Raw genomic sequence first — 14,817 nt, forward strand, 5'->3', positions numbered from 1 at the left:
CATGAAACTCTTATTGATAGTACACACACATGAAACTCTTATTGATAGTACACACACATGAAACTCTTATTGATAGTACACACACATGAAACTCTTATTGATAGTACACACACATGAAACTCTTATTGATAGTACACACACATGAAACTCTTATTGATAGTACACACACATGAAACTCTTATTGATAGTACATACACATGAAACTCTTATTGATAGTACACACACATGAAACTCTTATTGATAGTACACACACATGAAACTCTTATTGATAGTACACACACATGAAACTCTTATTGATAGTACACACACATGAAACTCTTATTGATAGTACACACACATGAAACTCTTATTGATAGTACACACACATGAAACTCTTATTGATAGTACACACACATGAAACTCTTATTGATAATACACACATGAAACTCTTATTGATAGTACACACACATAAAATTCTTATTGATAGTACACACACATGAAACTCTTATTGATAGTACACAGACATGAAATTCTTATTGATAGTACACACACATGAAACTCTTATTGATAGTACATACACATGAAACTCTTATTGATAGTACACACACATGAAACTCTTATTGATAGTACACACACATGAAACTCTTATTGATAGTACACACACATGAAACTCTTATTGATAGTACACACACATGAAACTCTTATTGATAATACACACATGAAACTCTTATTGATAATACACACATGAAACTCTTATTGATAGTACACACACATGAAACTCTTATTGATAGTACACACACACATGAAATTCTTATTGATAGTACACACACATGAAACTCTTATTGATAGTACACACACATGAAACTCTTATTGATAGTACACACACATGAAACTCTTATTGATAGTACACACACATGAAACTCTTATTGATAGTACACACACATGAAACTCTTATTGATAGTACACACACATGAAACTCTTATTGATAGTACACACACATGAAACTCTTATTGATAGTACACACACATGAAACTCTTATTGATAGTACACACACATGAAACTCTTATTGATAGTACACACACATGAAACTCTTATTGATAGTACACACACATGAAACTCTTATTGATAGTACACACACATGAAACTCTTATTGATAGTACACACACATGAAACTCTTATTGATAGTACACACACATGAAACTCTTATTGATAGTACACACACATGAAACTCTTATTGATAGTACACAAACATGAAACTCTTATTGATAGTACACAAACATGAAACTCTTATTGATAGTACACAAACATGAAACTCTTATTGATAGTACACAAACATGAAACTCTTATTGATAGTACACAAACATGAAACTCTTATTGATAGTACACAAACATGAAACTCTAGTCCCTTTCAATGTAATCTCCTCCAGCTGCAATTCACTTGCACTGTTCCAACAATTTCTAGTTGTTTTCCATATGAATGTATTCACAATGTAAAATTAATGATTTGCTTTTTACATTCGTGATGTAATCATTGTTTTACATTCTCATTTACTTTTCAAATATTGAAAGTTTTTTTTTTTTTTTTTTTTTACAATTTTGCCAAGAAAAATTTTTTTTACTCATTTATGCAATATAAAGATTTGTTATTTGTATTTTATTTAATTTTTTTCAGTGGCCTCAATTTTGAAAAAGCTTATTGTGAATATCGCCTTAACAAAACTAATGAGGCTCTCCAAACATTACGTGCTGTTGAAAAACCTGATTATCAAACGCAAGAACTTTTAGCACAAGTGGTGAGTATAAAAACTACTTAAAAACTTTTGTTTTCTTACATATTTGTTTATATATGAATGGTCAGTGATTTCATATGATGTTGATATATATAGTATTCCCAGCTACTATAATCCAATATTGACAAATGATGTACCACATACCTTTATCATGTTACCACAAATGTAACTCTGAGCCCCACAGATGTATAACCTGGTCATGGTATCACATGTCTAATATTGTTTTCACAGTCATGATCAAGGGATCTCATGGGCTATTGTTCACAGTGGGTCACAAATATGTCATCATCTAGCCTGTTCATTTAAAAGTATTCAGGCAATTTACTGGATGCCAGAACTACATATATTGACAAATTCAGCTTGGTGTTTTTTACAAGGTAGTCACGACTTGTCAAGGCCCGGAAGCCACTCGAGGATAAGGATTATTGTGTTTACAGTACGTTAATGTTGGAGATCTGATAAAGTGTCTTACTTAAGGAGGCGGTTCATCAGGAATTTGTTCACATTGGACTTGAAGACATCCAGGTTGTAGTCAGGTGGGAAACGGGCAACCGGAACAGAGTTCCACAGGTGTGCACTTCTAAGAAAGAAGCTTTGTTCATGGAATTTACGTTTTTATTTAGGCACAGATAAAGAGTGGGGAAAATTTTTGACAGTGGTTTCCGCTAGGCGGGTGTTTATCATGAAAGATTGGCGAGGGGGGGACCAGAGATTGGAGTTCAGAGGAGCACCTGCCATGGTAGTAATGATAAAACAAAGACAGGCTCGCAGCGTCTCTCCTGTGGGAGAGAGGTTGCAGGGAAGAGAAAAGGGCATCACCCACTAGACACAAAACCTATTTTGTTCTCTGTCAAGGCAGGATAGGCTGTTTTTAGCAGCTCCTGCCCAGATGTGGCAGCAGTACTCCATCCTTGGACATACTTGGCTTTTATACAGATAGAGAATTGCATCAGGGATGAGATATCTTCTGGGGCGGTAGAAGGATCCTACCATTTTTCCAGCGATCTTGGCAACTGACTTAATGTACGTATTCCATTTCAGGTCAGAGGTAATGGTCAAGCCCAGAAGCTTATCAAAACATGGAACTTCCTCTAGACGAGAGCCACCCATATCAATTGATGCCAGATGAGGATTAGAGCGTTGATGATGTAAAGATAGGAGCTTGGTTTTAGATGCATTAAAAGCCACCTCCTCTTCCACTGTACCACACGCTCAAGATCAGAGGAGAGAGAATCTGAGAGAACTTTGTCATTTATGGCCTTAGATATGTTGCCGTAGATGGGCGTGTCATCAGCATAGATGTCAACGAATGATTTAAGTATGTGTTTTGAGAGATCATTGATGTATATCAGGAAGAGAGTTGGGCCTAGGATGGACCCCTTAGGGACTCCAGCATTAATATTGATGGCCTCTGATTTCTGCCCATCAACTACTACTCTTATGAGTCTATCGGAGAGAAATGATTTAATGATCGAGAAAACATTTCCAGTTATACCATAGCTGGAAATCTTGTGAAGTAGGCCCATATGCCATACCTTATCGAAAGGCCTTCGATATGTCAAGAGCAATTGCCCTAGAGAGTAAGCCTTTGTCAAGAGATTCGCTAATCCTATGAGATATAACCGTTAGCACATCTGCTGTAGATCTTGCAGAATGGAAACCATATTGGATGTCACTAAGAAGGTTATTTCTGCTGAGGTGGTTTACTATTTCTCTATTTCATATGGATTGCAGCAGCTTACTCATAACACACAGGAGACTTATTGGTCTGTACTGAGAGGGAGATGACTTATCACCTGAGTTCTTAAATATAGGGCATACTGATGAGGTTTTCCAGGGTGTTGGAAAGCACTTCTCTTTAAGGCAACGCTTAGAGAGTTTTGTAAGTATGGGGGCAAGTTCTAGTTGAAGCTTTTTCAGCACAATGATTGGAATGCCGTCAGGGCCAGTTGCTTTACTGGAATCAAGGTTCTTGATTAGCTTGGCAACATCACGCACAGATATTTGTATGTTGCAGAGCGTGTTGTCCGTTATAGGAGGAAATACGGGGAGTTGATGGCCTTAGTCACATAGGGTAGAATTAGCTGCAAAGTTCTTGGCAAATAGTTTGGCCTTGTCTGATGCTGACAAGATGACCTCAGGTCCATTGATGATAGTTGGGATAGAACGCACACTTCTGTTCAGGATCCTGTTTGTTATTTGCCAAAACTGGTGGGAACCAAACCGCTGCTCAGCTACTTTGGATTTAACAGACTGAGCATATAGCTCTCTTGCATTTTTTATTACTCTTTTACAGTGGTTGCTGGCAGTCCTGAAAGCAGCTTTAGTCTCAGTACATGTATTACGTTGGTAGCTATGGAAAAAGTGATTTCTGTGCGCGATGACAGCAGCACATTCAGGGGAGAACCATGGCTGGCTGTTAGGTTTTTGTTGGAATTTTTTGGATGGTATGAATCGGTCAATACCTACAATTAGCCATTCGGTCAGGTCTGATATTATGGAGGACACATCTTTTTTAAACATGGAATGCAGGGGTAGATCGGATATAAGTGTACGGAAGCTATTCCAGTTAGTGGTAGAGTATCAATATACAGTACGGTGGAGAGGTACATCTCCAGACTTATTGCATTTCGTTTGCAAAAATACCTGCAAACCCTAAATCTGTGTAGCAACATGATTTCCTCTTCAATGGGTTTTTGGAGGTGCCAGAACAGTCCTTTAGTTCATTGCGATGTCTCTGAGTTTGATCGTCAGGTCGTTGCTATATTGGTAATCTCTTTCACTAAATGTCACTATTCAGCTGGAAGCACTAGTCACTGGAAAGGTATGGTTAGAAAAGGCATGACCTGCGAAAAAAGTGAATCACATGAAAACAGCACATAAGCAATGACAAACAAATCACTAATATTTATTGGAATCCTTTGAGATGAGTAATTTGCATTTTTTTTTTTTTTTTTTGTGTTCTGTTATCCTCATCTTCAACAACTATGAAGATGAGGATAACAGTTTGCAAAAAAAAAAAAAAAAAAAAAATTCACTTTTCTTAAAAATAACCATTGGTTAAATATTCCAATAACATATATACAATCATATACACAGTCAGTATACAAAAGTAAAATGAACAGCTTATATTTCTTTCTGATTCTGAATGGCTAGAGTTTTTCATCAGTTTAACACTTTTTCCAAGTTTATCTGGGCAAACTGTTTGGTTTGTGGGCCGATAAGCTTGTTACTCAAACCATATAAAAGATAGTCTGAGAATTATTTTGATATACAATATGTGAAATTTTAAATGTTTTAGTTTGAAAAAAGTTTGTGAAAATTTTTTAGTGGGGATGAGGGCTTAGAATTAGTGTATGCAGTGACCATGGATGGTCGACAGTTTAATGCCTTTTCATTTCATTCATTCTCTCTCTGTCACCATAAATATTAAGGACAATGTTGTGTTAATTGTCAAAATAATTCTCAGACTATCTTTTATATGGTTTGAGTAACAAGCTTATCGGCCCACAAACCAAACAGTTTGCCCAGATAAACTTGGAAAAAGTGTTAAACTGATGAAAAACTCTAGCCATTCAGAATCAGAAAGAAATATAAGCTGTTCATTTTACTTTTGTATAAAACAATTCTTAAAAGTAACTCATGTTTTAAAAGAATTTTCCTGAACAGAAGCGTGTGTTCTATCCCAACATCAATGGACCTGAGGTAATCTTGTCAACATCAGATAAAGCCAAACTCTTTGCAACTAATTCTACCATATGCGACCAAGGTCGTCAACCCCCTGTATTTCATCCTGTATCAGAAAACACGCTGAGTGACATACAAATATCTGTGTGTGATGTTGCTAAGCTAATCAAGCTTGATTCCAGTAAAGTAACTGACAGCATTCCAATTATAATGCTGAAAAAGCTTCAACCAGAACTAGCTCCCATACTTACAAAGCTGTTTAAGTGTTGTCTTAAGGCGAATTGCTTCCCAACACACTGGAAAACCTCATCAGTTTGCCCTGTATTTAAGAATTCAAGTGGTCGGTCATTTCCCTCTCAGTACAGACCAATCCAGTGTGTCATGAGTAAGTTGCTGGAATCCGTTAAAAAGAGAAGTAGTTGACCACCTCAGTAAAAATAACCTTTTTAGTGACATGCAATATGGTTTCCGTTTTGCTAGGTCTACAGCTGATGTGGTAACGATTTTATCTTGTAGGATTAGCAAATCTCTCGATGGAGGCAATTGCTCTTGACATATCAAAGACTTTTGATAGGGTATGGCATAAAGACCTACTTCACAAGGTCTTCAGCTACAGTATAGCTGGAAATGTTTTCACAATTATTAAATAATTTCTCTCTAATGGGTTCATAAGAGTAGTGGTTGATGGGCAGAAATCAGCTCTCAGTATTAATGCTGGAGTCCCTCAGGGGTCTATCCTGGGCCCAACTCTCTTCCTTATCTTCATGAATGATCTTCCAAATCACATCCTTACATCATTTGTAGACATTTATGCTGCTGACACTATCATCTATGGCAATATATCAAAGACCGTTAACGACCAAATTCTCTGATTCTCTGTCCTCTGATTTTGAGCATGTGGTACAATGAGGAAAGTGGCTGGTTACTTTTAATGCATCTGAAACCAAGCTTCTATCTTTACATCATCAATGCTCTGATCCCAGTCTGACATCAACTGAAATGAATGGCTCTTGTTTTGGGGAGGCTCCATGTTTTGATAAGCTTCTGGGCTTTTTACTCCTGATCTGAAATGTAACACGTACATCAAATCCATTGCCAAAGGTTGCTGGAAAAATGGTGGGATCCTTCTACCACTCCAGTAGATATCTCACTACTGATGTAATTCTCTACCTATATAAAGACTACATATGTCCAAGGATAGAGTACTGTTGCCACATCTGGGCAGGAGCTGCTAGAAGCAGTTTATCCTGCCTTGACAGAGTTCAAAATAGACTTCATAGCTTCCCTGCAACCTCTTTCTCACAGACGAGACGTTGCGAGCCTGTCTCTGCTTTATCGTTATTTTTATGGCAGGTGCTCAACTGAGTTCCAATCTATGGTTGCTCCCTTGCTAAACTTTCACAAAAAACACCCAGTAATGCTAAAACCACTATCAATAATTTTCTCACTCTTTATTTGTGTCTAAACCTAAACATAGATTCCATGAACAAAGTTTCTTTCTTAGAACTGCATGCTTGTAGAATTCTCTTCCGTTTGCCCGTTTTTCAGCTGACTATACAATTTGGTCATCTGCAAGTCCAACGTAAACATATTCTTTATGAGCCTTCCTCTTAAGTAATCCAATTTACCAAATTTCCACCAATAACGATTACTATATTGTCCCATTGACACTCATTAACCCTTATTCTTGAGCGGCCTCCAGGCCTTAATAAGTGGTGACTCCTATGTTTAAAAAAAAAAAAAAAGGGCTATAAAGTATATATAGTAGCATCGCTTCTTATTGATTTATGTCCGTTTTTTTTTTTTTTTTTTTTTCTTATTTTAAAAAAAATTTTTTTTTTTTTTTATAAGATTGTAATTCCAGATCGATCTCAGACTAATCCAATTGCCAAATTCCATTTGATTCAGCAACTTGGTAACTTTCGGATTACAATCTGATTGTTATCCAATATAATCCAGTGATCTCTCTCAAAGACAGAATTTTCATTGATCCTATGTGACATTACAACCAAAATAAAAACAACTGTTCAGACAGGATTTGCAGTGATCCAATGGACTGAAATATCTCGAAGTAGAAGTATTGCAGTACAGTATAAAATATATTTCCAAAAATAAAAGAAAAACATACAAAAACTTCTAAATTGTGCAACTGATAAAACCAAACAGGAAAATCATGTAAAAAAAAAAAAGAAAATTAAGGAGTCAAAGTCGGATAAAAAAAATTCTGACTCCTAATACTCTTAGAACTCCGACTAAAACCTCTGACTCCCTGGTTCAATTGATGTAGTTGAAATAGTATTCTGGATAAGACAACAGTTAGATTAATTTCACCGAAAATAAACTCCATGCGGGTTCCTGATTTAAAAAAAAAAAAAAAAAAAAAAAATTTCTTATGTTGGTAATGGAGCTGATAAACTTGTGTAGGTGTATCGAAAAAAGTTTGTGAAAAATGCATAATAGAGAAGCTGAAAATATATTCATCATAAAGAAAAATTTTAAACTTCAAAGAAATTTCTTTTTTATAAGTTTATATTCAACTCAAAACTGAATTAGAAACAAAAAAAAAAACCTCATTAAGGAATGGAGGCAAAATACATTATAAGCAAAGATTTAAATGCAGAGGAAATGTATAATAAAAAGAAATATAACGTGTAACTGGTGTTACATTGAGGATACACATGTAAATAATCGTACACATATACTATAAGCACACACACACACTTAAGCCATTTGTAACAATAGTCATGGAAACAAGCATTCAAGGGTGGCGTGCGCATATTGTAACAGTCCACAATACTCTAACTCAAAACCTGACTGATAGGAAACGAAGAGGTGAGATATGCAAATTAAGACGCAGTCAAATTTGGGCATAAAAAAGCCGGTATTTCTTTCATTGGCGAGAATATTTTTGTGTTAAGTCGTATGAACATACAGTGAATTCGCATGTCAGTGGAACGTCGAAACAAAAAGGAAAAGGATTGTCATTTTTTTGTATGCCGAGAATATTGTAAGCTGAAGAAAAACATTTTTTTGCGTGAATGGTCTTCACTAAAGGAAAAGTTTAATTTCAACACTTCACCATTAAAGGGTCAGAAGCAGAAACAAGTTAAGAGAGGAGTTATTTTAATTATATTTTTTGTCGTCAAAGCAAGGAAACATGTTGCAACGAGTATGAGGGGCGTGCAATAAGTAATGCCCCTGACCCACTTCCAGTTGTCGGATGCACAACACAGGAGACTTTTGATGAAATGAAAGAAACTTATGGTGATAATGCCCCATCATATGACCTTGTAAAACGCTGGCATTGTAAATTCAAATATGGCCGGAAGTCTGTGGAAACAGCTCCCAGACATGAGGCATCTGTCCGTCAAGTTAAGGCTGCCATTTTGGAAGATCGACGCATTACTATTCGCCAAATAGCCCAAGATGTCAAGATTAGTACAGCGTCTCTGGAAACTATCCTTCATGACTATTTGCATATGCATAAGGTGTCTGCCAGATGTATTCCCAGGTTGCTCACACCATTCCAGAAGCGAGAACGCGTCAAGTGCTCGAGGATGAATTTGGAGATGATGAGTCAAAGTTTTTCAAAAGACACAGGATGAAACCTGGGTCCATCACTATGATCCAGAGACCAAAGCCCAGTGAATGCAGTGGAAGCACTTGGACCCACCACCTCCAAAGAAGGCAAGGGTGCAGCCCTCCATTGGCAAAATCATGCTCAGTCTTCTGGGACCAGGACAGAGTAGATTTCCTGGCAAAGGGTACCACAATTACAGGAGCCTATTATGCTTCACTTTTGAGAAAATTAAGGGAAGCTATCAAAATCAAGAGCGGTGAAAGATCAACAAAGGTACCCTCTCTCCTGCAGGACAACGCTCCGGTCCACAACTCGCGTGTCGCCAGATCAGAAGCACGGGCGTGTGGTTATGAAATCCTCCCCGTCCTCCCTACTCTCCTGACCTTGAACCGTCTGACGTTCACCTTTTCGCAGCCATGAAGTTGTTTTTGAAAGGAAAGCATTTCCCAGATGATGCAGCCTTGATTTCTGAAGTCACATCGTGGTTGGCGGACCAACTTGGGGTGTTCTACAAAAACAGTCTCCAGAGCTGCATCAAACGGTGGGAGATGCATAACTCTGGGTGGTTCCTGTGTAGAGAAAGACTAATAACTGTGCCAAGTTTCATTGCTCTATTGCTATGGGAAGTGGCTCAGGGGCATTACTTATTGCACGCCCCTCGTATGTTTATGTATCTATAAATGAATACAAGCACAAACATATATATATATATATATATATATATATATATATGTGTGTATGTATGTATACACACACACACATACAGTAGCGGGACCCGTTGCTCAATGGAAGTCTCTTCCCTCCCTCACAAAAAAGTAAACTATAATAAACACCACCAACCTCCCTTTGGAATAGACACCCCCAACATCCCATATAAAGAAGGTATATCGGAGCAGAGCCCTCCCCCCCCCCTTTTTAGTTGGGGGTGGTAGATAAATAAATCCTATAAATTTAACAGTGAAAATTATAGACAGGATACCCACCCAAAAAATGATATGGTTGGTGAGTGTTGATAGGAGAGAAGTGGATTTTTGTATACGCGCGAGTACAAATCTGGCAGACATTGAATTACAGTGCCGAATACATGTGTTTATATCTCTAGAAGCACTTGTCTGCACAAAATTGGTATGAGATTTTCGTGATAATCAGGATATACGAAACAATAAACAAGTGGTCATTGTAACACAAAATGTGGAGGTGGACGTAATCCTGCCCTCCCCAAATGTTAACGTGTGTGCATATAACGGAATGTAACCGTCAACCTTATTAGTAAATGGCAAAAGCAAAAAAACAGAAAAAAATCAAAGGTAAACGTTTTTTGGTTGATTGTGCATCTTTGCCACCTCGCTATTTTTAGATAATTTATTCAGGTTAAATTCAAGCTTCACAATATCTTTTTTTATTATTAAATTATTAAGTGAAAGCACAGAGTAGTTACCAAACACCCTCCTCTCCCCATGTTTAGAATGGCTTTCAAAATAGCGTTATTTCAGCACGGGGGTAGAAGAGCACAAGTACCCATGTATTTGTTTCATGGCAATTTTTTATTTGATGGGGTGGGGGCGATACTGCAGTGTCGGTAGTCCGAACATGTTTACATTTTTAAACTATGGCGTTTGTGTCCTTTTGCCACCTCGCTATTTTTAAATATTTTATTCAAGTGAAATGCAAGCGTCACAATATCTTTTTTTTTTTTTTCTGTGGAAGCACAGAATAGTTACCAAACACTCTCCCCTCTGCATGTTAAGAATGGCTTTTAAAATAAGTGTTAAGAAACACGAATAAACCTAGAACCCCATCCTCCAACGTAGACCCTTACTACCAGGTCTCCTTCTCCAACATCAGGGGTCTATGTTCCAACCTTCCAGAGGTTGAAACACAATTACAGGAGACAAAACCGGACATATTCTTTCTAAGTGAAACTGGCATAGGGCGAACTACTTCTCTAGGCGAATTCATAATTAAAGGATACTCCAACTTAACATCTAAATCTGACCCCCAAGATCGCCATGGGCATGGAATATGTGCCTACATCAAAGATGGCTTTCCATGTGGTAGGGATATCTCCAGAGAAGACCCTAATTTACCTTATATGTGCTTCCGGGTTGCACTAGCTTACACCACTGCATTTATGTTTGCCCTCTATCGCCCCCACAACAGTGGGGTTACTATCATTAAGAGCATATCTGAGAAAATTGACCACATCCTGTCTGCTCATTCTTCGGCTAACATTTACATTTGCAGTGACTTCAATGTCCATAATGTGGAATGGCTGACTCGCTCAAATTAAACCGATGACGAGGGGAGGTTTTGTCATGATTTTGCCATTGCCTATAACCTCACTCAGATTGTTCACGAACCCACCCGTGTGCCTGATACACCCGGTCAATATGCAAGCCTTCTAAACCTTTTCCTCACAACTTCCCCTGAGCTGTGTTCATGTTCCGTTCTATCTCCTCTGGGATCCTCTGACCACGCCGTTGTATCAGTTAAGATAAAAATGAAATGTAATAAGTCTTCAGACGTACCTTCCACAGTACAGTATATCCATACTCTATGGCTGACTGGGATAGCTTCTGTACATTCAGTCATATCTGACCTACCTCTGCATTCCATGTTTAAAAAGGATGTGTCCTCTGTAGTATCAGACCTGACCGAATGGTTAATTGTAGGCATAGACCGATTCATACCATCCAAAGAATTCCAACAAAAACCTAACAGCCAGCCATGGTTCTCCCCTGAATGTGCTGCTGTCATCGCGCACAGAAATCACTTTTTCCATAGCTACCAACGTAATACATGTACTGAGACTAAAGCTGCTTTCAAGACTGACAGCAACCACTGTAAAAGGGAAATAAAACATGCAAGAGAGCTATATGCTCAGTCTGTTAAATCCAAAGTAGTTGAGCAGTGGCTTGGTTTCCACCAGTTCTGGCAAATAGCAAACAGGATCTTGAACAGAAGCGTGCGTTCTATCCCAACTATCATCAATGGACCTAAGGTCATCTCGTCGGCATCAGACAAGGTCAAACTATTCGCCAAGAACTTTGCAGCTAATTCTACCCTATGCAACAATGACCATCAACTCCCCATATTTCCTCCTATAACAGACAACATGCTCTGCAACATACAAATATCTGTACGTGAGGTCACCAAGCTAATCAAGAACCTTGATTCCAGTAAAGCAACTGGCCCTGACGGCATTCCAGTTATAGTGTTGAAAAAGCTCCAACCAGAACTTGCCCCCATACTTACAAAACTCTCTAAGCGTTGCCTTAAAGAGAAGTTCTTTCCAACACCTTGGAAAACCTCATCAGTATGCCCTGTATTTAAGAATTCAAGTGATAAGTCATCTCCCTCTCAGTACAGACCAATAAGTCTCCTGTGTGTTATGAGTAAGTTGTTAGAATCCACATTAAATAGAGAAGTAGTCAACCACCTCAACAGAAACAACCTTCTTAGTGAAATGCGATATGGTTTCCACTCTGCCAGATCTACCGCAGATGTGCTAATGGTTATATCACATAGGATTAGTGAATCTCTTGACAAAGGTTTCCTTTCCAGGGCAATTGCTCTTGACATATCGAAGGCCTTCGATAAGGTATGGCATAAGGGCCTACTTCACAAGATTTCCAGCTACGGTATAACTGGAAATGTTTTCTCAATCATTAAATAATTTCTCTCTGATACGTTCATAAGAGTAGTAGTTGATGGGCAGAAATCCGAGGCCCACAATAGTAATGCTGGAGTACCCCAGGGGTCCATCCTCGGCCCAACTCTCTTTCTGATATACATCAATGATCTCTCAAAACACATACTTAAATCATTCGTTGACATCTATGCTGATGACACAACCATCTACGGCAACACATCAAAGGCCATAAATGACAAAGTTCTCTCTGATTCTCTCTCTCTCCTCTGATATTGAGCGCGTGATACAATGGGGGAAGAGATGGCTGGTTACTTTTAATGCATCCAAAACCAAGCTTCTATCTTTACATTATCAACGCTCTGATCCCCATCTGGCATCAATTGAAATGGATGGCTCTCGTCTAGGGGAGGCTCCATGTTTTGACAAGCTTTTGGGTTTGACTTTTACTCCTGATCTGAAATGGAACACGTACATCAGGGACGCTGGGAAAATGGTAGAATCCTTCTACCGCTCCAGAAGATCTCACTACTGATGCAATTCTCTATCTATATAAAAGCCAAGTACGTTCAAGGATGGAGTACTGCTTCCACATCTGGGCTGGACCTGCTAAAAACAGCCTATCCTGCCTTGACAGAGTTCAAAATAGACTTCGTGGTTTAGTGGGGGATGGCCTTTTCTCTTCCCTGCAACCTCTCTCCCATAGAAGAGACGTTGTGAGCCTATCTTTGTTTTATCGTTCTTTCCATGGCAGGTGCTCGTCTGAGCTCCAATCCCTCGTCCTCCCCTCGCTAATCTTTCACGATAAACACCCGTCTGGCTGAAACTACTGTCAATAATTTTCCCCACTCTTTATCTGTGCCTAAATCCAAACGTAGGTTCCGTGAGCAAAGCTTCTTTCTTAGAACTGCACGGCAGTGGAACTCTCTGCCGCTTGCCTGTTTCCCACCTGACTACAACTTGGACGTCTTCAAGTCCAAGATAAACAAACTCCTGACAAACCACCCCCTTAAGTAAGACACTCTATCAAAACCCCCAATACTAATGATTAATACAATACTATCTCATTGATTACACGCAATAATCCTTATCCCTGAGTGGCTTCGGGCCTTGATAAGTGGTGACCCCCATGTAAAAAAAAAAAAAATAATAATTTCGGCATGGTGGCAAAAGAACACAAGTACCCATGTTTTGCTTCATGGCAGGTTTTCATTTGAGGGGGTGGGGGCGATACTGCCATGTCGGTAGGTCAAACATGGGTAAATATCGATATCAGAATACCCTGGCCAAATCACAGCTAAAAAAAATTGTCCGCTTCGATCAAACTTGAACGTTGAATTAGAAACTCAGAAACAAAATAAAACAACCTTTATTTTTATTATTACCAGGAAAGATGCATTTCTCCTCTCCCACTCTTTGCTTTCCATTCTATTTCTTTCTCCCTTCCATTGTTGCTCTCTTTTCAGTGTTTACCTATCTCCCTCCTTTTCACCTCTCTCAACTATATCAATATTTTAAAATAAAGTATTATGTTATTTCTTTGTTAATTAAACATGTTTTTGTTTTTTTTTACTTTTCTTTTTTCTTTAAGTAATTTTAGTTAAAAAAACAAAAAACAAATGCACAAATGTTTTGTTTTATCCTTGTATTAAAATTTTTTGTTTGAAATAATCTTTCTATTATTTGCCTTTGCAGTTGTATCGCTTGGAGCATTATGATGAATGCCACACATTGTATAAGCAACTCATCAAAAACTCTGAGGTAATTTATCTTTATTGAAGAAATGTTTTATTTTATATAGTAGCTTTTACATTTATCAATTATGTATTGTTATTCAAGGAATTTTTCTGGTGATTTTAAATTGATTCAATTGCAATTGCTTATTATATAAAGAATCATCATCAAGGTTGGAAATTATTTTGGTTAAATTAGAAATGAATGCTAAATAATCATCACATTTGTGTATGAGTCATCTGTTAGTCAAATCGATGATGTAATGTTCTGTGACAAATCTAGCAAAATAGAATGACTGTGTGACTCTGCTGATGATTATGATTGTATATCAGCAAATATGAATAAACGAAAGAGAAAAGCAATTTGTGCATTCAAGCAATGTGAAAGAGTTGAACATT

At 37.9% G+C, this 14,817-nt stretch overlaps 1 protein-coding gene across 2 annotated transcripts in view; it reads left to right on the top strand.

Annotated features, from left to right (window-relative positions):
• The window catches only part of LOC145283786 (signal recognition particle subunit SRP72-like), a 208,321-nt gene that overhangs the window by 55,787 nt on the left and 137,717 nt on the right, over nucleotides 1-14,817 (top strand). For both annotated transcript variants that reach the window (XM_080132853.1, XM_080132852.1), the window contains exons 4-5: nucleotides 1,652-1,772; nucleotides 14,381-14,446. In XM_080132853.1, the coding sequence (XP_079988979.1) occupies nucleotides 1,652-1,772; nucleotides 14,381-14,446 (187 nt within the window). The remainder of the gene's footprint in view (nucleotides 1-1,651; nucleotides 1,773-14,380; nucleotides 14,447-14,817) is intronic.

The sequence above is a fragment of the Euprymna scolopes genome, chromosome 8 (assembly GCF_053919585.1).
Source record: "Euprymna scolopes isolate OS-2025 chromosome 8, ASM5391958v1, whole genome shotgun sequence".
NCBI lineage: Eukaryota > Metazoa > Mollusca > Cephalopoda > Sepiida > Sepiolidae > Euprymna > Euprymna scolopes.